The sequence below is a fragment of the Dunckerocampus dactyliophorus genome, chromosome 2 (assembly GCF_027744805.1).
Source record: "Dunckerocampus dactyliophorus isolate RoL2022-P2 chromosome 2, RoL_Ddac_1.1, whole genome shotgun sequence".
In the NCBI taxonomy this organism is placed as follows: Eukaryota; Metazoa; Chordata; class Actinopteri; order Syngnathiformes; family Syngnathidae; genus Dunckerocampus; species Dunckerocampus dactyliophorus.
In genome coordinates, this window is record NC_072820.1 from 11,472,504 (window position 1) to 11,497,032 (window position 24,529).

A 24,529-nucleotide genomic window follows, 5' to 3' on the forward strand; every position below is an offset into this window, starting at 1 on the left:
AACAAACACTAGCTCGACCCCTTACGAAATAAAAATGTAGAAACAGCGACATGAAACACTGCAGAAAGTTGGCGTAAAAACTTCAAAACTCATCTCTTCCGGAGCGTGAATGGACGCTAGCTGGTTTAGCTTAATTTGGCATGCTAGTGTGGCTGTGTGCATAAGACTCAGGCTGTATGAGTGTGTTTACGCAGTGTTGTGTTTTACCGCTTGTTAATGTAACGTTAATGTAATGTTTAGCATGCCCACTGACGTCATGCAAGTTCTGAGTGAAATAAGGACTATAGGTACGTTTGTTCTTTCACCCGGCTTGTCTTAACCGTCAACGGCCATTCTCAACACACACAACACACTTCCGGCCCTCAAAAAAAAAAAGAGCGCTATGCGCCACATCCTGTCTAATTTGGCCAATGATGTATTGCATCAATAAATGTAAGCATTTTTGCATTTAATTAATGGACATTTTATTTACTGTCAGAAAACTACGCACTCTATGCTGGTAAAATACGTGTAAAAGGTAAAAAACAGAATTCAAAAAAATTAAAACGGAATTTGGAGAAAAATAACACGGAATTTTGGGAAAAATAAAACAGATTTCATATGGCTCTAATTATAGCAATAACATACTGATTAGGCCTACGACCTTAGCTACCGTTCCCATATTGTATTGATTAAAATCAATACGTTTCCCGCTCTGACGAGAGAAAACATTTGATATTGACAAGGATAAGTACATTTTTCACCTTTGGCCGAAGCTAATTTTGCTATGTTGTCTGGGTTGTAAGTTGGCAGGAAACTGGTTGAAAATGGATGTAACCTTTCACCTGTGCTAAGCCAAACATCTAACCTTTTGAAGTCAGTAGGGTTCTGGATGAGATCCCTGGGCGTTTTATTAAAGGGACTGTACGCAAAGGGCTCCTTATCTTACGATATTATTACACACGCTCTTGCTGGGTTTGTCCCAAACACTCTGTCAGTCGGCAGTCAGGTAGGTCAGCTGTTGCAGACGTTTTAGGGTTTTTTTTTTAGCTACAATTGTACAAATAAAAATTGTAAACCAAAGGTTGACCAAGGGCAGGATTGCTGGGCGGAGGATGTGGGCTCGAGCTACAGCAAAATGGTTTCGCCTCACCATCACTTTCATTATCTCTGAGGACAAGCTGAGGGAAAATAGCTGAGGAATGCTTGTCTGCTTATTCCAGGAGAGACTGTGTGGTCTCTGCAGAGGAGCACAAACAAAGCTGAGCAAACTGTCTTTAGTGCAAATTGTTCATCCCTCAATCCATCCTTCAATACACGTACTGCCTCCAAATGCAAACATTCATTCTACGTACACCATTTGGTAGAATGAGGATAGAGAATGAGTATACAGTATATAACAAGAACATCAGCAAAATATAGAAGCCTCCTGTGTGAGGTTGGCCAGAAGACTTCAGGACAGTCGGGGCAGCTTGACAAAAATAGAGAAAAAACCTTTTCAGACTGAAATTAACTTCAGTTATCGAGGAAAAGGCTTCTTGAGACGTCATCTGTACTTTTGTGTAGAAGGTGTCGGACGTTTCGCTCCTCATCCGAAGAGCTTCGTCAGCAAACTAATAAGTGCTGGTAGCTTAGGCCTTAAATACAGTAAGAGTGGGCGGAATTGGTGTGCCAACACCCTCCTCCTATTGGTTTGTTACACTAAGCCTGGGCGGAGCAGTGGTATAATCCTATCCTGTTATTCACACCTACGATAAAAGGGAAGTGTCGCTCCCTGAATTGGGTATGAACGACTCTGATACTGGCTTGTTAGCATCTATTGTTCTGGCTCGGCCCTGCCTTCACCTCATTTGCAAGACTAAGAGCTGTGGGTTTTGGTCTCAGTAACCTGCTGAACACAGGGTCCAAATTAAACCTCAAACCACCATTCCGATTCAATGATGGGTTCTGTTGTTTGACAAAAATAGCTTCCTTTACTCCTCTTTCAAACCATCTGTTTTCTTTGGCCAAAATCTTAACCTCGCTGTCCTGAAAAGAGTGATTGGTAGCTTTCAGGTGTAGATGTACTGCTGATTGAGGACCACTAGCATTGTCCCTGCGATGTTGATAAAGCCTTTTTTGGAGCATTTGCTTAGTTTCCCCAATGTAGTGCTCTTTGCATTCCTCATCTTTACAGTGGATGGAATAGACCACATTGCTCTGTTTCTGGTTTGGAGCCTTGTCTTTAGGATGCACTAATTTTTGTCTCAGGGTATTTACTGGTTTGAAATAGGTAGGAATTTTGTGTTGCCATAAGATCCTCTGGAGTTTTTCGGAGACCCCCGCTACATAAGGGACTACCACTCCTCTCCTTTTTGCTTCTGTGGGCTTTTGGGTTTCTTTCCCTACTCTCTTCTTTTGACATTTGTTAAAAGCCCACCGTGGGTACCCACAGGTTGAGAGCGCTCTCTGGACATGTTGTGTCTCCTTTTTCTTTCCCTCAGCACTAGTTGGTATTTGTTCCGCTCTATGTTGGAGGGTCCTAATAACCCCTAGTTTATGTTGTAGTGGATGGTTTGATTCAAAAAGCAGGTATTGGTCAGTGTGTGTGGCCTTTCTAAAGACCTCTGTAAGTAGCTGTCTGTCCTTTCCTATAATTACCTTGCAGTCTAAGAAGGCTAGTTGGTTTTCTTTAGTGTCCTCGCGAGTACTGTATTTAAGGCCTAAGCTACCAGCACTTATTAGTTTGCTGACGAAGCTCTTCGGATGAGGAGCGAAACGTCCGACACCTTCTACACAGAAGTACAGATGACGTCTCAAGAAGCCTTTTCCTCGATGGACAACTCCTGTACGACTGAGAGCCTACACTAACTTCAGTTATGTTTTGGGGTAAAAAATTGTGATATCGGTAGATATCGGTATCTGGTTTTTCCCCTATAATGAAAACCGGTTTTAAGAAATGCTGTACATACGGGCGTTTTAATGTTCACAGGCCCGGGATGACACCGTCGTTTATTCACATACAGTGCAAGCCCACTTCCTTTGCGCTTTCCACAGGCTCTCGTGTCCCTGTCTGCTCTGAGTGTGCTAAAGTCCGCTAGCTCCCCACGTTGGCATCTGGGACGATAGCTGTTTCAGTGCAGCACAGTAAGTTGCACTCCCTGAAGGTCTTGACGTGCTTTGTCTACTTGTGGATCTTGTTCGGTAGTGAATTCACGTTTCCCATGATAACAGAAGGTACCAAAGACTTGAATCTCCAATTCCTTGCTAGCCGCTTGGCTTTCCTCTTAGCCCCAGCTCTGATTCCTCGATACGGCTTCTTTCCTCAATGGGTAAACAGGGAATCACACCGATGCGGACCTTGCTCTCATGGCAAGTAAAAATGTGATTGAATACGGACGAGTCCATAGGATAGAATATATAACTAAAAGGAGACCTATTATATTAATTTTTGGGCCTTTGTATTGAGTTCTGGACTTCTATAGAGCAGCTACACACGATAACCCGCACAGAGATCTTCCAGACTCTGCACCTCCAGGTTCGCCTCTCGCAGAGCCCACTCCGCTGTGATTGGTCACACTCCCAAGCCCTCCCAAAGACTTCCGGACAGCTGCCGAGCCGCTTTTGTCCGATTACTTACACCAAAAAAAAACGTGAGGCCACTGATAAATTGTTACTTACCCCTTGTTCTTCTGACTCTTCAACACAACAAAGTAATGTAGGAAAAGTGTTGGACTTCACAAACAGTTTGGCGGATAGTCCAGTTTTGTATTGGCCGATGTTCACAAAACATTAGCCAATACGCTTTATAATACACTTCTTTAGGTATACCCAAACAAACATTTCCTGGGAGCCATTGCTCGACGTGCTAACACCGTGAACAGAGCGAAGCAGAGTGGGGGTGCTGGGCATGCCAATATAATGAAGTCCGGGTTGCATGGACGTCAATGGAACTCGGTGTTAAAAAAAAACAAACTCTGTAAAGCACAGCGTGCAGAGCCATCCACAACTGCTTTCAGGGCTCACTTCTAAATGCACAAACCTCATTATCTGGCGCATTGGCATCGTTTAACACGAGAATACAACATTGTAACAACATTTATAGGTCAGAAAAGAGGAAAAGCATAATAGGTTGCCTTTAAAAGATGATAGAAGTAGGAGAACAAACAGAGCTGCTTGAAAGGCAGCCACCGTGGCGGCGCCAGTTAAAAAAAAAAAAAAGTATCTGTGTTGTGCCCTGCGATTGGCTGGCAACCAGTTCAGGGTGTACCCCGCCTGTCACCCGAAGTCAGCTGGGATAGGCTCCAGCATGCCCCCGTGACCCTAATGAGGAGAAGCGGCATAGAGAATGGATGGATGGATGTATCTATCTATGTTACACATATTGATATCAGTATCGGTTTGGAATTGGAAAATTGGAAATTGAGAGTTGGATAACATCGGCATATCGGCTATCGGCAAAAATGCCAAAATCGGACATCCCTAGTTATGTTAAAAGGCAAAATAAATATTTTTTTTAATTCCTACATTGAGAGAGTAAACAGAGTCTTGGATAAACAGAAAACACCCCAAAATATGCTGCAGAAAATCGTTTTTTTCTGACAGTAAAGGAAGCCACAGCCGTATCATACTCTCTGAAGGGAGCCTCACTGTGTCACACTTTGAAAACCCCTGATCTGAAGAGTCTTTGTGACATGTGGAAATCCACATTCCATAGTTCAAATATTATGTGGGTAGGGTTAGACACCTGTTTTAACGGGGTGGAGGGTGTCTCAAATGTTGATTAAAAAACAGCTTTTTTTCCTTAGCACCAGAATAAAGCAAATTCATGAAATTGGCTTTGAAAAAGGCTGTAAATCCCCACAGCGTCAGAACATGTAATCTCTCAATCATAATCACAAAGCATGATAATCACCAAATTTAGAGCAACAGGGATTTTATATGATAGCAATGCTAAGCTCGAAATGTAGTGTTTGCTTGCTTTTTGTAACAGTGAAGAAGCTGGCCAATGAATTATCTAAATTCTCACCTGATCGGAGTTGTTTGATGCGACCTTGGCTGGAGCCAGGCTCAACGGGCAGGAAGTCCTTGAACCAGGAGATCTCTGGGTCCGGGATTCCGCTAGCGGCACACAGCATGGTGGCTGTCCTTGTGCGCTCTACCACCTTCAGCTGGGGGCCCATGTCGATACTGGGAAAGCCAAATGGCAACAGGTCCTCTGCATAGATGCACAAAATAAATACTGAGCTTCAATGGAAGATGACAACACTCCAAATCAGTAGAAAGTCACACTTGAGCATACATAAGCTAGCACTGTCTTATCTTGTAATACCATGTTGCTAGTTGGTGACAGGGAGCTATACAAAAGCAAGAAAATGACATAATAATGACATAAAAGTTGCACCTTTATCTTGGACTAACAATAATAGAGGTCTGTTCCTTTGAGTTGTAGGCACAAAACAAGTCACAAATAATAAGGGAAGACTGTTTCTTTATTGTTAGCATTTTTAGCATTAGCATACATGGTCCACAGTCTTGATTGGTTGGATGGTTTGGATTGGTTTGCATGAATCACCAACTTCACACAGATCATTAAAAAAAGCATGAAATAATAAAGTCTTACCGATCACTTACACACATACACAGTGCACATATAGCTGAATAATAAACAATAAATATAGCAACTTCTGATCAATCCATGTCAATTTCAACCTTAAAATAATGTACTGATTTAAGCCCCAAACAATAATCTCCTTTTCAATTCACCCCGATTAGCGGACCACCAAATGACTGATGGTTAGAAAATTCACATAGACAGGGTTGTTGTGGAAGCCAACACAATGCAGGGACGTTCTTAAAAAGTCTGGCTGTTTTCTCTAAACATAAATGTGTCAAAGTGTGCTGGGTCAAATCTAGCCATGCATAAATCCTTCCTTGTCTCCGTTGGTGGAGAAACATAAGACTTCCACATAAGCGCGGTGATGTGAGACCCCCCCCCACCACCACCACCCTGCCTTTCACATCTGCAGCCGCTTGAAAGAGAAGAAACTAGCAAAGACAGCGGGGCCACTATCCTTCCTCATTAAAGCCACAGGTTTTTTTCCCTCAGCTAGCTAGTCATTAGGTGATTTAGTAGGCGGCCAGACACGCAGCAAGGTTCGCTGTGTTTCTGACAGGCCGTCACTACAGGAGGATAAACATACCGCCCAATCAGCAAGAGAGTTACTGAAAAGACTCACACTAGTGCACACACAACACGGCATACTCCCTGCCGACAAACACAAGTGTATGGTGATGGTGGCATTGAACTGTGTGTGTTTCCCAGTGTGGTTCTGCGTCTTTGTAATGATTCCTGTCTAATAACTATGCAGAGACCTGCTCAGAAACAGCAGCAGCAATTAGAAGCCGAGATCAAGAGGAGGGGCAGGGCACTGAGGGTAATAAGGACTTGTTAGCAGTAATTGTTTAAATGCACCGACTATTAGAGAGGCAGATCTGGGATGTGTCGACATGCTCCTGGATATGTCTGGTTTTATTGTGGGGCTGCGGACCAGTGTGTGCACGTTGTGCCTGCAGCTTCACTACATTAACTAAATCATTGTGATTACGCACACGTCCAATTGGAATATTTTGCACTGCATCTCCAAGAATCATATACAGTGTGAGATATAGGGGTCATTCTTTCATTGTTTAATAAACTGTTTACTTATTTGTGATGCAGTCTTGTTCTTTCTATTTCCTTTTTAGAAAATGGTAAACACACAAGTAGGTATGAACATGTTAAAGTAGAGTAAACGGAAGTGTAATTACTGTACAGTGGAACCTCGTTTAACGTACGCCTGTTAGAGTGTTTTTCGGTTAACGCTGAAAATGTATACCTTATACTGTACAATGTCTCTCCTGGTATTTTGCTCTTTATTTGTTCAACGTTTACTAAGCTCTTTATGTATTTATTTACGTGTTTATTGTGCATTGTCCTTTTTCTTTCCTTTTTTGAAAATGGCAAATATATGAGTTATACACTGGAAAAAATGTCACAGTAAATGTTACTTTAGTTATACATGTAAACCATGTGAGAAAACCGTAGTATTTATTTAAAAAAAATCTTTGCAATGTTAACTTTTAATTAACTATTTTATCTTAGTTTACTTAATATTAGGTAGTAAATTGTTTTTTTAACGTACATTTGAATAATGATACTTTAGTAACATCTAGCCGCACGGTGGTCTAGTGGTTAGCACGTTGGCCAATACAGGAACAGCCTGGAGATTGCATGTTCTCCCCGTGTGCGCGTGGGTTTTCTCCGGGCACTCCGGCTTCCTCCCAAAAAAACATGCAGGTGAGGTTAATTGGCGACTCTAAATTGTCCATAGGTATGAATGTGAGTGTGAATGGTTGTTTGTCTATATGTGCCCTGCGATTGGCTGGCGACCAGTCCAGGGTGTACCCCGCCTGTCGCCCAAAGTCAGCTGGGATAGGCTCCAGCATGCCCCCGCAAACCTAATGAGGATGAAGCGGTATAGAAAATGGATGGATAGTAACATCTACTTAAGTAGGATCACATTTTGAGAATACCAAGTAAAATCTACAAAAGAAAGTTCATTTGGTGACGTCAGAGGCACTCACAAGCTCCCTCTGGTGGCCCGCCAGGCATGGCTGCTGGGCACTCATGGCTGCTGTCGGCCAATGACCTGCTCAGCTGTTGATTGTAATTTTAAACTCGTATTTGGTACTTGTCTTGTAGCCTATATTATTATTATTATTGCTATTATTTGAGTGTTAGTTTGCTGTGTGATGATTTTAGTGTTCTTTGTTGGCTGTTATTGCGTAATGACCTCCTGCGATTTCCGGTTTAACAAGTTCCTTGAGGGCTCACTTATAACTTGGGATTGGCATCTGCTAAAGAATGAGCTACTGATTTCCGAGCGGCACAGTATTTAAATGATTAGTTGTGGCTCTGAAGTATAGGAGACGTCACAAGTTTAGACATGGTCATAAATTAGCCGCACCGCTAGGTTGAAAGCTTAATAAAATAATAATATTTGTAGTACACTCATGCTGGAACAGAACAGGACCTTCCTCAAAATGTCTGCGGAATTATTGATTGAAAGGTTCAGACTATGGTCCCAAACTCTGTGGGTTGGACAAGATTGCACATAAGAGTGATAGTTTCCTCCTTGGGGGGTGTGCGCTCACTCATAAAAATAGGGTGAGGAGCACAGACCTATGGGAGGGACTCAGTTGCTGCCCTTCATATTGAGCCAATTGAGCCCTTGTTCTGGGAATGTTCAACCGGGGAGGGATTGTTTCACAGCTGGCCTCGCAGTGTCCCCCTGATGGAATTGGAAGAAGTGGCCAATGACAACAGGCAAGTCGAGGCATGCCCTCTTAGCCTGGATTTTACACTATATGGTTCACGTGACACAATTCAGATTTTTTTCTTGTCCCATGTGTCATGGCAGTCTAAAGACAAACGAAAGGCATGGAATGGTGCATCGTGCGATGATGTATATCTATTTATGTCAGTCTACATCAGGGGTCACCAACGTTTTTTCTTGCGAGAGCTACTTTTAGAAAATGAAAATGGCCACGAGCTACTCATTTCTGTAGAAATGATTTTCATACCTTATTTCAACCCAAACAAAGCAAATATGCTTGTTTTACCAAAACATTCACAAAATGCTGGTTTCAGAATACTTTTCTTTCTAGTGTTCTCACATTGTTAACTGAAAACCTGAATGAAAAGCAGGCCTGCGGGCACCTCATGTGGTCGTGGGGGGCTACCTGGTGCCCGCGGGAACTGTGTTGGTGACCCCTGGTCTACATAAACAACACAGCCAGGTCGAATTTTTAAAAAAGCACAGACTGTAAATCAAAACTAGAGCAAAAGCATAAAGCAGGGGTGTCCATATTATGGCCCAGGGGCCGTTTTCGGCCAACAGCTTGTTTTTATTGGCCCTTGACATATTTTAAAAATAAAACAAATATATTATGAGATATATATATATTATAAGATATTACACTAATGTGCTTGTCACCGATAAACAAAGCTAAGATGCGTTGTTCAGATAGCTTAGAATATACAGTACTGACTTACATTGGATCGGTTTCGGCATCTTTAATGTACAACATGTATTAAAGTGGCCCAATTTTTCTGTATGGGGTATGTGGTACATAAAACTCCTGTTCATGTGTGTCACAGTAAATGTGTTCTCCAGCAGATGTTGGTGGCAGACAGATTTGTAGAGGACAAGAAGTGACGTCGGCGGTTCAGAGTTGAGTTTCAGCTTGTCCTGAGTTACGGCCCCAACAGTGGCTCATGTTATTATTAGGATTATTATGTTGTTCTTATTGTGTCTATTGTGAGATAATTTAAACTTTTTCTTCCAATCACTTCTGGCCTTTGTTTCACTAAACACCAACACTTAGTGGCCAATGTAGGATACTACATTCACATTTAGACTGCTTCTTCTGCCTTGTATTGTATTTTAGTTAATTTAGCCATTTTTATGATTGATAAGGCTTAATTTAGGCCAAGAATAAGTACAAGTTGCTTAAATATGCGTATTTTTCAGTAACAATAGGCCATATTCAACCATACTGATACCGTCTGGACCCGGACTCGAAGAAGTAGAAGACAACTCCAAATTGACATCCATAGTTGATGTTCTGCTATGCATTCTCAAAAAATGTGACTTATGGAATGTGATACACACACCCACTCATGTGTATACAGTTTTTTCCACTTTCACATAGACACAAACACACAAAGAGGCTCTCCAGTAAATAGGATTAAGCATCTCGATGACAGCCGTCCAGATGGCCAGACACGTAATCAAGCAGCCATCAGCCCTCTGCTTCCTCTTCTCCTTACACTTTTAACCACTATCTCTCTTGCACACACACACACTGACACCTCCTCCATACCTGCACCTATAATTACATATTCCCCTTTCCTACGGCTGAAAAGCAATTACCAGTGGCAATTTCCCTGCCTATAAATCAAGCCTACAGGAGCCTCATGATCGGAAGGACAACAGAAGCCGCTGAAATGTTGTAAGCTTTGGAATCCGTCCGAAAGGCAGATCGTGGCCATGTCAAGGGTTTGCTTGTTTTTCCTTGGCTGATCACCACCTCCAGGCCCCCTACTACCCAAACACACGACAGACGGGTACCATCTGCTTCCTCTGTTATGGGGTAGAGAGGCTCAATGGTGATCGGATCATTCTTTTTTCTTTAAAATTCATCAGCTTTGAAGAGCCACCTTTAGATAGGAACATCAAGTAGCTGCAGCTGATGCTTGAAGGGAGAAATGACACCATTAGGCGCAACTAAAGGAATCTCAGAAGCGAGGCAATCCTGCATAGAGATACGAGATGACTATAAAAATGAAGGGACAGAGGATCGCCGCTCCCATGTATCCCACGATAGATCAATGCTAATGATCCTTCCGAACTGTCGAAAGACGGAGGAGGGGACAGGAAGCAGAGGAGGGCTATTGATAGGCAGGTCAGGATGTGAGCTCCCCTGAGGTGAAGAATATGCTATGCCTTACATCTGCTCCCCTCCGTCCTCCCCCAACCCTTCTCCTTAGAGGACTCCAATTGTCTTTTTATCATTCCGCCGGCTATGACTGCATGAACTCCCTGGTTGTTAATTACCGCACACCACTGCAGAGGGGTCAGTGTGGGTGCATGTTTGTATTCTGGGCAGGTCTTTACCAATACCGCAAATGCCGTGGAATCTCTAAAATTAAATTTCCCTGACGTTTTGCAATTCGGACACCCCCCCCCTAAAAGTCACATAAATGATGTTGCATGATACCTCGCCATATCTCGAGAGGCCTAGGTTCAGTGAGCATCTAAAGGATTACTGTACAGGGTACCAGTGATGTCAAAGAGGAAAAGTAGAACAGCAGCCATAGATTAATTGATTCACTGATTGTTAAGAATCTGCTTCCTTGTTTGGAATTGATTGTTGATTAATCTTGAAGCACATGAGACAAAATTGAGTGCGCTACTTGGTGTGCTGTTCATTTGAGTCGTCACTTGTTTGCTGTCTAAAGAAGCCAACATGAGGCAATCTATGGAAAGTTGAGATACTCCTACAGGCAGGCTCATTCTGCTAAATATGACACTGGCATGGACATTTTTAGTCAAATGGCCATGTCTACTTCACACACATCTCTATCCCGGTTGGTCAGTACAAATATAATAAAAATAATAAGTCAACAACACCATTAATAAAAGCAACTAGATCGGGAAATACTGTACATCGCAAAGTTTAGTGAGTTTAGTATGGTGGCCCAGAAGTGCAAAACACTTGACAAACTGGAAAACACTTTTACATTTCAGAAACTTCAAACAAATGATTATTTCAGAAAACACATGAACAAAACACAAAACTAACAAAAATTACAAAAAAACGAAAAGGGATTGGAGCAAAGTCCAGATTGAAAGGAATGAAGGCCAATAACGGTACATGAAATGATCAGCTTTCAACATGCGAGTGTGCAAAATAAAGACATGAAATGCTGAAATTGAAAACAAGGTGATCAAACAGCAGTGAACACTCATCTTCCGCGTCAGGCATAATAAATGTAGCAGATGAAATGTCCATCTTTGTTCTTACACAAAAACCCGTTTCCATGAACACACAGTTGCATGTGTCCTTCATTGTTTCGCTGTGCTGTTATTCTCTGGGGGTGTCACGTGTGACCAACGATTTGTTGGAAACAACATGATCGCGATTCTGTTAAGTTATTCTCCAGTAGCAAGGCTGACATGGGCAGCCCATATTCCGACTAGATGAATCAGTATCGCTCTGCCAGAACATGAAATGACGATCCTGCGGCCATGAACAAAAAGATGAGTTGACCTAGCTGTCAGTTTGGCCTGTAGTACATTCCCTTTCCAGTGTGTGTGATGGTAATTTGTGTCACCTTTTGTTAATGTGTTTTCTGAAATGTAAATTGGTTTAAAACTTTTGTTAACTGTATTTTTTATGTAAATGAGTTTTTCCTTTTGTTAATGTTTTTTTTCTGAAATGTTAATTTCATTTGTTTTCCGAAATGAAAAAGGTTAAAATCACTGCGTGACTCGCCGTCAGCAAAGGACGTGTAGTTTTATCCTAGTTTAACTTTTCTTTACGCTTGTACGGAAGTTAAGAATGTTAAAATGGTATTTCAAATATCGCCTGTACTGTTAATAAAGTTTTATGATGGCGACAGGTTCACGCTGGAATAGATGAATAAAATTTCCATTGTTTCCTATGGGATTGTTTAATAAAAAACATTCCCAGATAGCTAGGGATATAGATACAGACTAAACAGCTGGATGGATACATAGCGCAGATACATGCTTAAACTGCAGCTACATGCATATCCTGCAGATACATGTGACAGATAGCGGATGCTACAGTATAGTTGGCTGTAGAGAAGAGGGAGGTGGGAGCTACAGGTATTGAGCCAGCCTCCTGGGTGAGTCAGCGGCTGCTTGAAATAGATACTGCAGGCATGGCCTTGATCACGCTTTTCACCAAATGAATCATTTATCAGACACAAACACTGCAGTGCAAAAAAGTACAGCTTATTTTTCATCTCCTGGTTAAATTGATAAGACGGCATATGGAAAAATGTGCAGTGCGTATATAAACACAGAGAGTGTCAACAGCATTTTCACGAGAAAGCTGGCAGGGGCCGAGCAGCATTGTTCCCCGGAGCTTAGTGTTTGTGGCCACGGAAAGGTTGAGCATGTACATTTTGGCCCGGTTATGTTTGCAGAAGGACATCCAGGCCTGGTGCCCAAAAACAAGGCGGTGAAACCAACCCAATTTGGGCAAATATGCAATTCATTTTTACACATACACACACATACAAACTGGCAGAGAAGACACACAGAGTCGAGCACGTAATGCAAATGATGCAAACAAACAAACAGGACTCCAGCTTCTCTCTCCCGCGCTGCTTCTCTTTGTGTTTCCAGCTCTCTTACATACACGCGGTCACACAAGCACACACACAAAATGTTTGGTTGAAAAACAGGTTGCCTATTCATCCTGTGGTTCATTTGTGTAGGGAATGGCCACGTGCATGAAAGAAGCCTTGAATAAAAAGAGCCTGATTCAGGAATAATCTGCAGTCCTCAGAGGCTCTAATGCTTTGACTCCAATAGACTTCAGGAAGGCTGAAGAGGAGCACTTTAAATGCTAATGGCCCTTTATGAGAATAGATCACAACACTACACAGCGCAAAATAAGGCCCGCAAGTCCCCTCTATATCTACAAACTGTACTCTCATCAGGCAGCTAAACACACACATCAAACATAGCCATGTCACACGCTGCCATGCAAACAAGCGTGGCAAAGGGAGTGCAAGGAGAAGAAAGGGGAGGCAGGAGGTATATGAAAATGTAAAAACGTGCATTTGTGTGATGAAAGAGCCAGTTTCTCCACTCAAGGAGTGTAATCCTCTTGCAGGCTGAGTTGATACTCTCTTTTTTTTTTGCTGCTTGAGCCGCCGGCCTGCCAGTGCAGCAGACGCCTTTGGGGGGCGGGGGGTGAACAATCTGATCTGGCTGTCCGTTAGTCATATGAAGGGTGTTTATGGTGGTGGCAGATCATCTCTCCTCCCGTCTCTCTCTCTTACTCTTCCTCTCCCATCCCCGCCTCCCGGTCTCCAAAAATGGGACACTGGGAGGTGAGTATAATCAGGATTACATTGCACAAACCCAATTATGCACAACACGCAGTCATGAAGGAGTTAATGCGCATGTATTTGCAACACAGTCATCACAGTTGTGCACATGCACACACGACTAAACAAGCACTTTGCTGCAGGACCTCTCGCCCACCAGAGGTTTTGCAACATGCAGAACTGCAGATATTCACTTTTCCTGAAGGCTCAACAGCATGACTGCAGTGTGCATAGAAGTACTCCTTTTGCACATGGAAGAGGGGCAAGGAGGTGGGAGAGTTTGGACAGACAGTGAGATCAGGCAGGATAGATGACTGTGAAAATGAAAAAATGAATAAAACAAGAGGAGGAGAAATTAGAAACCTACTGCGCTGTGGGCCACAGAAGCCTGGGCCAGTAGTCAAAAGTAAGTGAAATAAAGTAGAAGGGTGGGTGATAGAAGAGGAAAGGTAAAAAAAAAAAAAAAAAAAAAAAAAAAGATAAGATCTCAGTGATCATAAACTGCCACATCGCTGTCCATTAGCAACCCTATAGAGCAGTCAGCCACATCCTGTGAGTCACCACAAGAACCACACCAGCTGCTATTAGTGTCGGTCAACCATTATACACAATGATGGCATGGACCCCATCAGTGGACAAAAATACTTTTTTTCATAGAAGTGAAAAGTTTTGGTCACTAATGGAAAATATTTGCGACATCCTTCGCTCGTGGACCATTTTCTCAAGTGAACAGAGTTGTGATTTTGATATTTTACAAACGTCAGCGCACTTAACTCCGTTCTTGGATGACATATAATCTGCAGCACAGCAAAAAGCATGTTGTAGCTTCTTGTGGTCCATAGCTTCAGAATTATTACTGGAAATGCACTCAAAAGTGAGAGTTCTCAAAGGATATGAGCAAAAAAAAGGGGGGGAAGCGGGGGCACGATTTGAGAAGCACTGCGTTAAATGTTCATTCATCCCTTTTAGTCGTCATTTATTTGCATTTCAATTTGTTTTCTGCATGTAAAAGTATGATTGTAAATGTATTTTAAAAAAGTGTTTTGTGTTAACATTGCGTGTCCGGAGCCGATTAATTGGATTTACATGATTTTTTACGGTAAAAATTGATTCAGTTAGATTATGTTTTGGTGTGTGGGGCCTTCTGATTAGTGACGCTAACTGAGGTTCCACTGTATTTGAAATCTATAGCACTATACAAGCTCTATACTGACTGCTACTATCCATGTTGGATCTCTGTGCGTCCCTTGAGCAGATATACTAGAACTGTTGCTGCAAGGTAAGAGATGCACTCGCTTTTGTGAGATATATTTTTAATCTATGCTGTATTTAAATGCACAACACTGTGTCACAAAGTGTGCTAAACTAACCCTGTGTTTAAATGATTATCATATCATGCCCTTTAAAGTGACTTGCAGTCTCAGCCGTTAAGCCGTTATATTAAAAAACAATGAGAGTGAAGGTCAGGCTGAGATTCTTCCACACAGTATCGCTGTATTTAAAATCACAACAAATGGCTTGTAGAAGAACATGTCGTTAACTAAATGAATCAAGGTGTTTATCTAAAGAAGCTGTTCTAACCCAACCAACGAATTGGTTCACAACATCCCATAATTAACCAATACAAGATGAACATTACCTTAATACTGACTTAATTTGTTATATTGTATTTCCATCAAAGAAACAGATTACTTTACAACATACACCCTATGGCTACTTTATCAAGTAAATCAATTACAAATACAGCAAATGAATCAACAATTCTACCGATACATAGATAATAAGATACAGTTGTAGTTAGCAGTGGTGTTGGCCTCACAGTCATATTGTGGGTTCACATCTCTGCTGGAACATCTCTGTGTGGAGTTTGCATGTTCTTCCTGTGCATGCCTGGGTTCTCTCCGGGTACTCCGGCTTCCTCCCACAATCCAAAGATAAGGATGCTATGTTAATTGGAGACTCTAAATTGTCCATAGGTGTGAATGTGAGTGTGAAAGGTTGTTTGTCTATATGTGCCAAGCAACTGGCTGGGGACCAGTCCAGGGTCTACCCCTCCTCTTGCGCGAAGACAGCTGGGATAGGCTCCAGCATACCCGTGACCCCGTGGATGGATGGATAGTTTGCAGTGGTGTATTCCACAGAATCAGACAGTTTTTCATGCAAACTACAACTACAATAATAATATAAAAATAAAAATAATCTAAAAAAAACTTTTCCAAAAGTTCAGTTGTTAAGGACAAAAACCTACCTTTGCGTGGGGACAAAAAGCCCAAAACCATCCAAAAATGTTTTTAAAACATCCGTGTTCATGAGGACATTGCCTAATTAATATCAGGCGTTCCAAACGTGTGCCATTTGGACACCCTTGGTCACATATAAACAAAACTCCATGCAAGCAAAACACCATGGCTTCCTGACACATTATCTTGTCTTTGAAGACTATTTTGTCATGATTGAAGGCAGAAACAAAATTATGAGACAATATATTGATGTATCGATGGTGTACCATGAGAGCTAACGATACAATACATCGGGATATATTGGTCCAACAATTTTCTCATTGTTTTGCCAAGCTCTATTGTAGAATCAGTCAGTATTGAATAATAGAGTGCTTTGCAAACTAGGCCACACAACTAGATAAGAAGGGACTAAACACATACACTGTCAGCAAACACTCAAAGCTCAATAATGTGCTGTTGATGGTTAAATGGTGTTACATGTCATTGGTATTTGTTCGGAACTGAATGTTCTGTTGGGAAGGTATCTGACGATCCATGTCATTGCTACGTGGTCAGAGCCTTATGTAAATAGATGTACAATAAACTAAGAAGCGCTCCTCTTCTCTGTCACCGTCAAGCTGTGACCGAGTACAGTTATTTAATATTCCACAACAGTTTGCGCTCAATAACTTTGTTTGTAAAAGACACAACTATATTTGAAGTTGAATATTGTTGACATCCCTCACAATCCTCTCTTCTATTCACTGCACAGTGCAGCTGATTAGGAGGAATCAAATCAAAGATGTCATGATAGCAAGAATTCATTCAGATAAAAGAAACACAAACAGAAACAAGGCCATGCGAGCACACGCACTGAGAGGCTTGCCCCCCCCCAGGTACAGTTCACCACGCAGTAATGGCTTTTAGGTTGCTGCTGTGTACAGAAATGATGGGCTTGTGTTAACAGATGGGCAAGGGATGGTCTGGCCAACCTTCTGTTCATCATTCAGCAGAGCCGACTCCTCCATTCTTCTTACCTTCTTCTCCTCCTTTGCGCTGACATCCCATTTTGTCTCTTTTGTTTCACTTGACTCGCACCACCACCCGTTTCTTCACCCTCTGCAACTGTGGTTCACCTTCCCTTGCCCTCGCTCCCTCTCTCCCTCTCGCATTCACTTCCTCAATTTCCTGCCGACAGATACGGGTTGTCTGCCAGCCCGAAGTCTAATCCCCCGATTTTTCTTCATGGACTCGAGCTGCTGGGGCAGCCGTTCCTCTATTTCTTTGTCCTTTGCCACTCTGCTGGGCAGCTAGCCAGTGCTCACAGCTGCAAGGCAAGTTCATAGCGTGTTGGAGAACCACATTGTGTTCCTCCAAGGAGACTGTGAACCAGTGATTAACCAGTGCTCTGGCCAGGATGAGAAGTGATTGGGGCATGCTGGGATGCAGCGCCACCACTAGCTGGCAGGCTCTTGACTATAAAAAGAAGAGCCTACTGCGGAAGGCTGAGTTTTGGCCCGGCTCTACACAGCTGAAGCCAGGTGCAGGCACCAGTAATAAGAATGAAGATGCACGGACAGCCACGTGTTCCTTTGTCTCACCTCTGATAATGGCCAGCTTTGCAGTGACTGACAGCTCTCCTTCGCTGTTGCGTGCCACACACTCGTAGATGTTCTCATCTCGAGGTGCTCTGAGAGGTTGGATCCTCAGCACGGCGCCTGCGCCTTCGTCAAACTCGATGGTCTGAACAGCCACAAGAAAACACACATTAGTCACATCCAAGTGGATGCATGCGTTTGCAATAATAAACAGTTACAGTGGACCCTCCGAAGTAAAAACATTCCCATCCCGGGGGTTGTTCAACCTTTGATTTGTTCAGATGTTGAATTGATATGTTCCATGGGTCAAATTTTTAACCCATTAGAAGGCAAGGAACCATATTTGAACACCACATTATGTAAAACATCTGATTATGCCCACGTAAAAAAGAGGTACACTAAGTCCCCTACTAACGAACATCCGACGTGCAAACATTCGAAGATACGAACACAAGCCGACTGGTCTATTTTTTCATGTGTAAAAAGAGGTACACTAAGTCCCCTACTAATAAACATCCGACGTGCAAACATTCGGAGATATGAACACAAGCCGACTGGTCTATTTGTTCATGTGTTTTGCCTTATAAGTCCATATTTATACTGCTACATGCTTGACCAACAAATCCATATTTATACTGCTACATGCTTGACCAGCAGAGGGCACTGTGACACTGCTAATGGGACCAACAGATGGGAAGCTGAGGAAAAGGAGAGAGGAAGGCTAAGAGTTGTATGATACAACCCGGACAGAGCGTGTGATTAAAATTTATGAAGAGTTAATAGGCGTGCTTAATTCTACACCACCCACAGAACACTACCTCTTTTAGAAGAGTCTAACGACGACGACGATTTGTCCTTTTTTCAATAACTCCTCCTCCTCCTCCACAACGACGTATGCTCGACCACTCCTCTTCAAAGGTAAATAACATTTATCATTACGTATTATTATATCATTTTTATTATTGTTTTTTTCATTAATTATCCTCGTTTAATATTACTACTACATCCAAACTCATATTTACGTACATATACTTATACTGTATATGTATACACATACATGTAGTACCTACATATCATTGGTAATATTACCTTTTCCCCGACTTAAGAACAATTCGACTTAAGAAAGGTCGCCTGGAACCAATTGTGTTCGTTAGTTGGGAACTTAGTGTAATGCAAAAAACTGTTATAATTAAAAAATATTATAATAATATTATGTTCTAATTGTTTAAAACATTGGACAAGTTGTATTCATGGCATTAAAAATATATAACATGTGTAATTTTTACATAAATTGTTATTTTAATTTGACTATGCACCGTATTATATACGTTTCAAATGTCTACCGTAAGTTAAAGTGCTCGTGACACCTATAACAAATACACAACACATAGAAACACATAAATAATGTGTTCGAGCAAAAGCCTGCCACACAACACTCAGGCATAATATTAAAAAATATGTATAACAACAACAGAAAATCAACAAAAAACATGCCACCACAACACAAAAACAATTGAAACAAAGGAGGGGGCAGTTCCGCATTCTGCTCCAGATGTTTTTAGTGACGAAACCTTAACAAAAGTCAACATTCGCGCGCACGTCAAACATAGGAAATATGCGTTTCAATGTAAATTTTTCAAGATGAACGTGTTTTGGTGTCATGAGCACTTTAAGGTGCAATCATTTTACATTTCTTTACTACTATATTATTTTATTATATTTCTACTTCTTATATTAAAAGCCAAAGGAAATGCAAAAAACTCAAGTATGAGGAAAGGAAACAAGGGTTTTTCTTGTCTCCTCTCGTTTTCATTCACATTTTGGATTTTGGTTTAATTTACATCACTGTTAGGTTCAGCAATACTAAAGTGTAAATTTCTCCATAAATTCTAGATGACATTAATTACGATTACTTGCCCCCCTCATGAGGATACGTACCTGCAGGGAAGCGGTGCCTTGTGCAAAGACACCCCAGTGTGTTGTACTTACCATTCTGGGCTCACTGTTTGGAATTTAATGTTATTTCATGAATTAGAATATGACTTTAAAGACAAGCATTAATCATTAGTCTTAACGGCATGCACGTTTAAAAAGAACAAGATAAAGCTTTATTCAGATGGAATTTGCTCACTGGTGCATGAAGCCCACCAAAAAATTTGACCCGTGATCCTCTGCATCTGTTCAGTCCCCCAAGCACCTGACTATCACTCGGTTTAACCCCCCATCCCTCATCCCCCTGTTAATCAGCTTCAAACACGCTCACATGAGCCGACAAGGAACAAAATTCTGAATGTTGGATTATCGCAAATAATAATTGAAACAACATTTGTACCGCAGACACGTCATGAATTGTGTTTGCAGGAGAATTTTGTAGGAAATCATACAAAAGGTTAAGCACTGCAGTACATTTATAACTGCACTATTTTCAACTAGGGATGGACATTTAACAACATTTCCTTCACCAATGATGAAAATGAATGATCAATGAACTATTTGTTTTATAAATATGGGATGGAAATGTCTTTCTGAATGTTCCGAACTCCTGTTTCGATGCCACTGTTGTATACATAGAATGCTGCTGCTTGGAGGAGTAGAGAACTGCGTGGATGTAACTCGACTTCTCATCGCTGATGTCATTTTGTCCTTTTTTAGACGACTAAGAGCTTGTCCACACGGGAACTTTTCCTGATGAAATCAGTAAAGTATTTGATTGTTTCAGCCTTAAATTCACATGGCAATGGCTCTCTGGGTGCCCTAAAATGGCTTATAGAGTGGGAAAATCTGATAACGCTGTGTCGTGGTTGCCTTATGGACAAGCAAATCGCTACTTTTTGAAAACAATAGCATCACCGCCCCGTTGCTGTGACCGCTGACAAAAAGCCAACATAATATCTGAATATTTCGACTGGCATGACTCACAGTCGACATTCTCCTGATATTTATTTGTCTTATACTCCAAAGTGACTTGCAGAAATTAATCCACAAGCCGGACCAGCGGAAAACGACAAACCTTATGCTCATGCGTTCTTTCTTCTTCTATCATTTTGGTGTGTCACATGATTCTGCCTGTGTGTCTGTTAACAGCGCCACACGTAGGTGTGCCTTATGTGTTACATCATTTTCACCCGTAAGCAAGTTTCCATGTGGATGTTACTATTTACTGATCTGACATTGTGTGGACGTGATTTTTCTTCAACCCACCAAAAAAACACAAACAAACCCAGGAGCATTCCCGTGCGGACAGGGTCTAAATCAACAGTGTCTCTCCTGGTTGCAACAAAGTAGTGCACTCCATTTTGCTTCAAAACACAAATCACCAACAATCAATTCCACACAGTTGTCAGTCAATCTAAAATCTAAAATCAATCTAAAAAATATATTTTTTTGAATTATAGTGCACTACTTTTTCTGTGGAATCTTATTTAATTCTCATAACTTGGGTGCACAGTGTCTATGGATACAAGTAAACATTACTGCTAATTCCACAGTTTGACCACTGTGTCCAAATGACTTCCTGCATCTTCTTAAATATTTATAGATTTCAGAAGAAGCAAGAAGTATATAGTAGATGCCTTTAATTGCTATTTAAGCATACTAAGTTATTCAGGGGTTTACTGTATCACTTAATGTTTACATTTTGGGATAAACACGTGGAATATATTTTAAAGTTAATGAAAGTACTCTGCAATGTTGTACTGTGATCTGATGTTTACTTTTACAGTGGTTTAGATCAGCGGTTCCCAACTGGTTTGGCTGCACCGTCATTACTCATGGACAAGCACTGACCCAAACTGCGGGATTTTTTTCAACTCAAACAATTTATACTTAAATGGACTATTTGCAACACAACATGAGCTGCAGCAGTGAGACGTTGTGCTCTCTTTATGGCGTATCTGCAGCTGTGTATCGGACGGACGGGATGTTAAATCCCCACTCAATTTACCTTGTGGCGACATAGCCAGTATACAGCACAGACAAAAACATGAGGTGCATTCATGGACATTGGGTATATATATTTATTTTTGCCCAAGCATAAACCCGCGACCGACTGAAAAAGGTCCCGCGATTCTCGTTTGGGTCCCGACCCACCAGTTGGGAATCACTGGACTAGATGACCATGGAATCTAAAATGTTTGTGCAGAGCCGTGCGTGTCATGCTGCAAACATAAGAGCTTGCGCACTGTGACAACCACCTCGATACGCTGAGAGTTGACCTTCTTGCCCTTCTTGTTCCAGTAGACGACCGGCTTGGGATTCCCAGTAGCTTGGCATACAAACGATGCCACGCCTCCTGACACGCCAATCTGGTCTGTGGGAATCTTGGTGAACTTGGGAGCAGCTAAGGAGAAAGTAGAAAGGCCACACATGTGTGAAAGTAGATCCCTAAAAGACAGCAAACTGGCTAACGCAACACCCTGCTGACTGGTCCCCAATTTGCACTGGTCAAACTGCCTTTGTGCTCCCTTGGCTGTGTGTTGTGCTTACTTCCTGGGTATCATCTAGAGGACACCGTCAAGGACTTCCTGTGGGTCATAAATAAAAGATAGGCTTTGGCTTCAGAGGACCTGCTTTCCCTGTCCATCTCTCTACTTAACACACTGCTTGTTCCAGGCTAGTCAAGCCCTCAACTGCAGCTAAAACCCTTTTAAAAAATGGGGGTTCTTATGTAAGCATTTAGTGCACAATATATAAGCATCTAATCGGTGTGTATTAATAACAGATGGGTCAATTTGTCTGCGGAAGCATCACTTTGGGAGATTTGTACTTTACATTCTAAAGACCTTTACCATTTCAGTGAGTCTATCAACATTAGTGCTAATTTTGAGTTTTACCCAGAGGGGGAAATTGAGGAGAATGATCGCTACTATTATGTTTCGTACGGAACTGCAGGAGTGTAGAAGTGTAGCAATTGCCCTGTGCAAGAAAACAGCAATTTCCAAGTCGGCTATTGAGCCAATAGTAGTGAACCTGTATTTTTCCCTGCGAGTGAGTCAGATCAATCAAAGAGCCAACACGCACACACCCCTTTGCTATCTGTCTGTGGCCTGTTGCCATGGTGGCCAGCTTAACTCCTCGTCAGCTACAGAATCGCTGCGATCCATCAGGGTGAAGGCAGGATGACCCTTACCATGGCAACCTGAATCTCTCCTCCCACTTCCCTGAAGTCTGGGCGGCTAAGGTCCTGCTGTGTTGACTCACTCCTGCTCTGTAGATGCAATAGGAGCCCAAAAGCAGCCTATCAAATAATCATTTGCAGATTCTAAAGGCTGTTTGCACTTTTTCACACTCTGCTCATCTCACTGGATAACACAGGCACACGGTTTCATTACATAGGAAATAGAAAGTAAACACACCCTGGTTAAAAGAACACGGTGCTCCGATGTAAAAAAAAGAAGGAGAAAAATCCTTTAAAAACTTAAAATTTTCAGGCCAAGGACACCCAAACTGAAGGAAAGATGGCGCAAGGACCCCTCCTGTATGCAGCGGAACCTCGGTTTTTAGACCCCGGTTTTCGTATGATTCAGTTTTCAACAAAAATCTTTGCCTTGCAAACTTGTATTTTACCCTTTGGTACGTTGAATTTTGTGGTATCAATAAAAATGTGAACAGACTACCCCCAGCATTGCTTGTTTATTCAGCCATCTTATATCACTCACCCAACACCAAATCACAATTCTTCACATAATACCAGGGCATACTGTAAGGCTCATTCATTTGGCAACATTCAGGCAGTATTGTCGAAATGACGGGTATCTAAACTTTTTCCACCGAGGGCCGCATTGTAAAAAATTAAAGAAAGCGGGGGCCCATGTTGATATTTTTAATTTTATAAAACCCCCAATGCTATATGCTAAGAAGTTAATAAACAGTGTACATGTCAGCTTTGTGTTATTAGCGTTAACATTTCTACTTCTTCTCCAAAAAAAACATCACAATCTGCAAGACGTGTAACCCGGAAGAGTTTGCAACTGTGGACTGGGCAGATTACGCATTGCCCAGCATGCTTTGCTGTAGTTAAAATGATCACTTTTGACTGTCTTACGCCTCTTTAAGGTGATATTTTATACAGACAGGTGTAATATTTACAGTGCTGCAGTTTTTAGCTGTGTACAGTTAAATTATTTTGACTTTTGGTCTGAATCTGGCAACCTTATTAAGAATGGATGAAGTTGAAGTTGCAGCACGGGCCAAATTTGGCCCCGGGGCCTGAGTTTGACACATGTGGTCTATAGTACTGTCGCTTTAAAAGATATATTGTAATAAATACTAAAGACTCTTTAACCTTTGCACATCTTGAAGTGCCATGAAAATGTGCTAACAGATGTGTCAGATTGTGAAGGCTTTTCTTGTGCAAAGCAGGAAAAATTATCAGCACTCAGTTGGAGGCGTTTGTGACAGTGAGAGACAAGAGGACACTGGACGAACTCCTCTCATGGACAACCCCACCCACCCACTCCATCGGACAATAGAACAGACTCCAACAGACTCCTCCAGTTCTGTTCCCACAGTGAACGCTACAGGACTTCATTCATTCCATATGTCAATATGGCTCTACAATACCTCACCTGTCTGTAAAAGATAATTCACAACATTATTGGGCAATACTGTCTGTCCTCCCTTGTATGTAGTGTAAATTTACTATTTTACTCACTATATGTAAATATTTTTATCTTCTATTGTTTCTATTTTATAATATTTCATTCATATTGCATTAGTGTTTTTCTTTTTTCTTCTGCAACTGAGCTACTGCAACCAAGCAATTTCCCTTGTGGATCAATAAAGTCTGTCTAAGTCTAAATCTAATAGTGAGTCAGATTATCTTGAAATATGGGATTATTCCATGAATTTATCTTAACTATTAAATAAACTTACAATGTAGCTTTTCTTCCTTGTTTGAATAGAACTGTATGATTTCAAAGTACTGTGTACAATTAATGAATAAGGGCCACAGTGTGGCGCTCTGAGTAACTTGTGAGAAGCAATGTAAGTGTAAGTTAATTGTGACTAATTTTGTTATTGTTATTATTGTTGCTAGTGCTAATGACGGTAATGGTAATGAT

The 24,529-nt window shown here is 41.6% G+C and overlaps 1 protein-coding gene across 7 annotated transcripts in view; it reads right to left on the reverse strand.

Annotated features, from left to right (window-relative positions):
• LOC129177480 (receptor-type tyrosine-protein phosphatase S-like) overlaps positions 1-24,529 on the reverse strand; it is a 111,369-nt gene that overhangs the window by 55,577 nt on the left and 31,263 nt on the right. For 4 of the 7 annotated variants that reach the window (XM_054768674.1, XM_054768672.1, XM_054768676.1 and 1 more), the window contains exons 3-5: positions 21,659-21,807; positions 17,472-17,613; positions 4,988-5,176 (exon numbers count right to left, since the gene is read on the reverse strand). In XM_054768674.1, coding sequence (XP_054624649.1) covers positions 4,988-5,176; positions 17,472-17,613; positions 21,659-21,807 — 480 coding nt within the window. The remainder of the gene's footprint in view (positions 1-4,987; positions 5,177-17,471; positions 17,614-21,658; positions 21,808-24,529) is intronic. The other 3 variants (XM_054768675.1, XM_054768673.1, XM_054768678.1) reach the window with 1 other exon arrangement.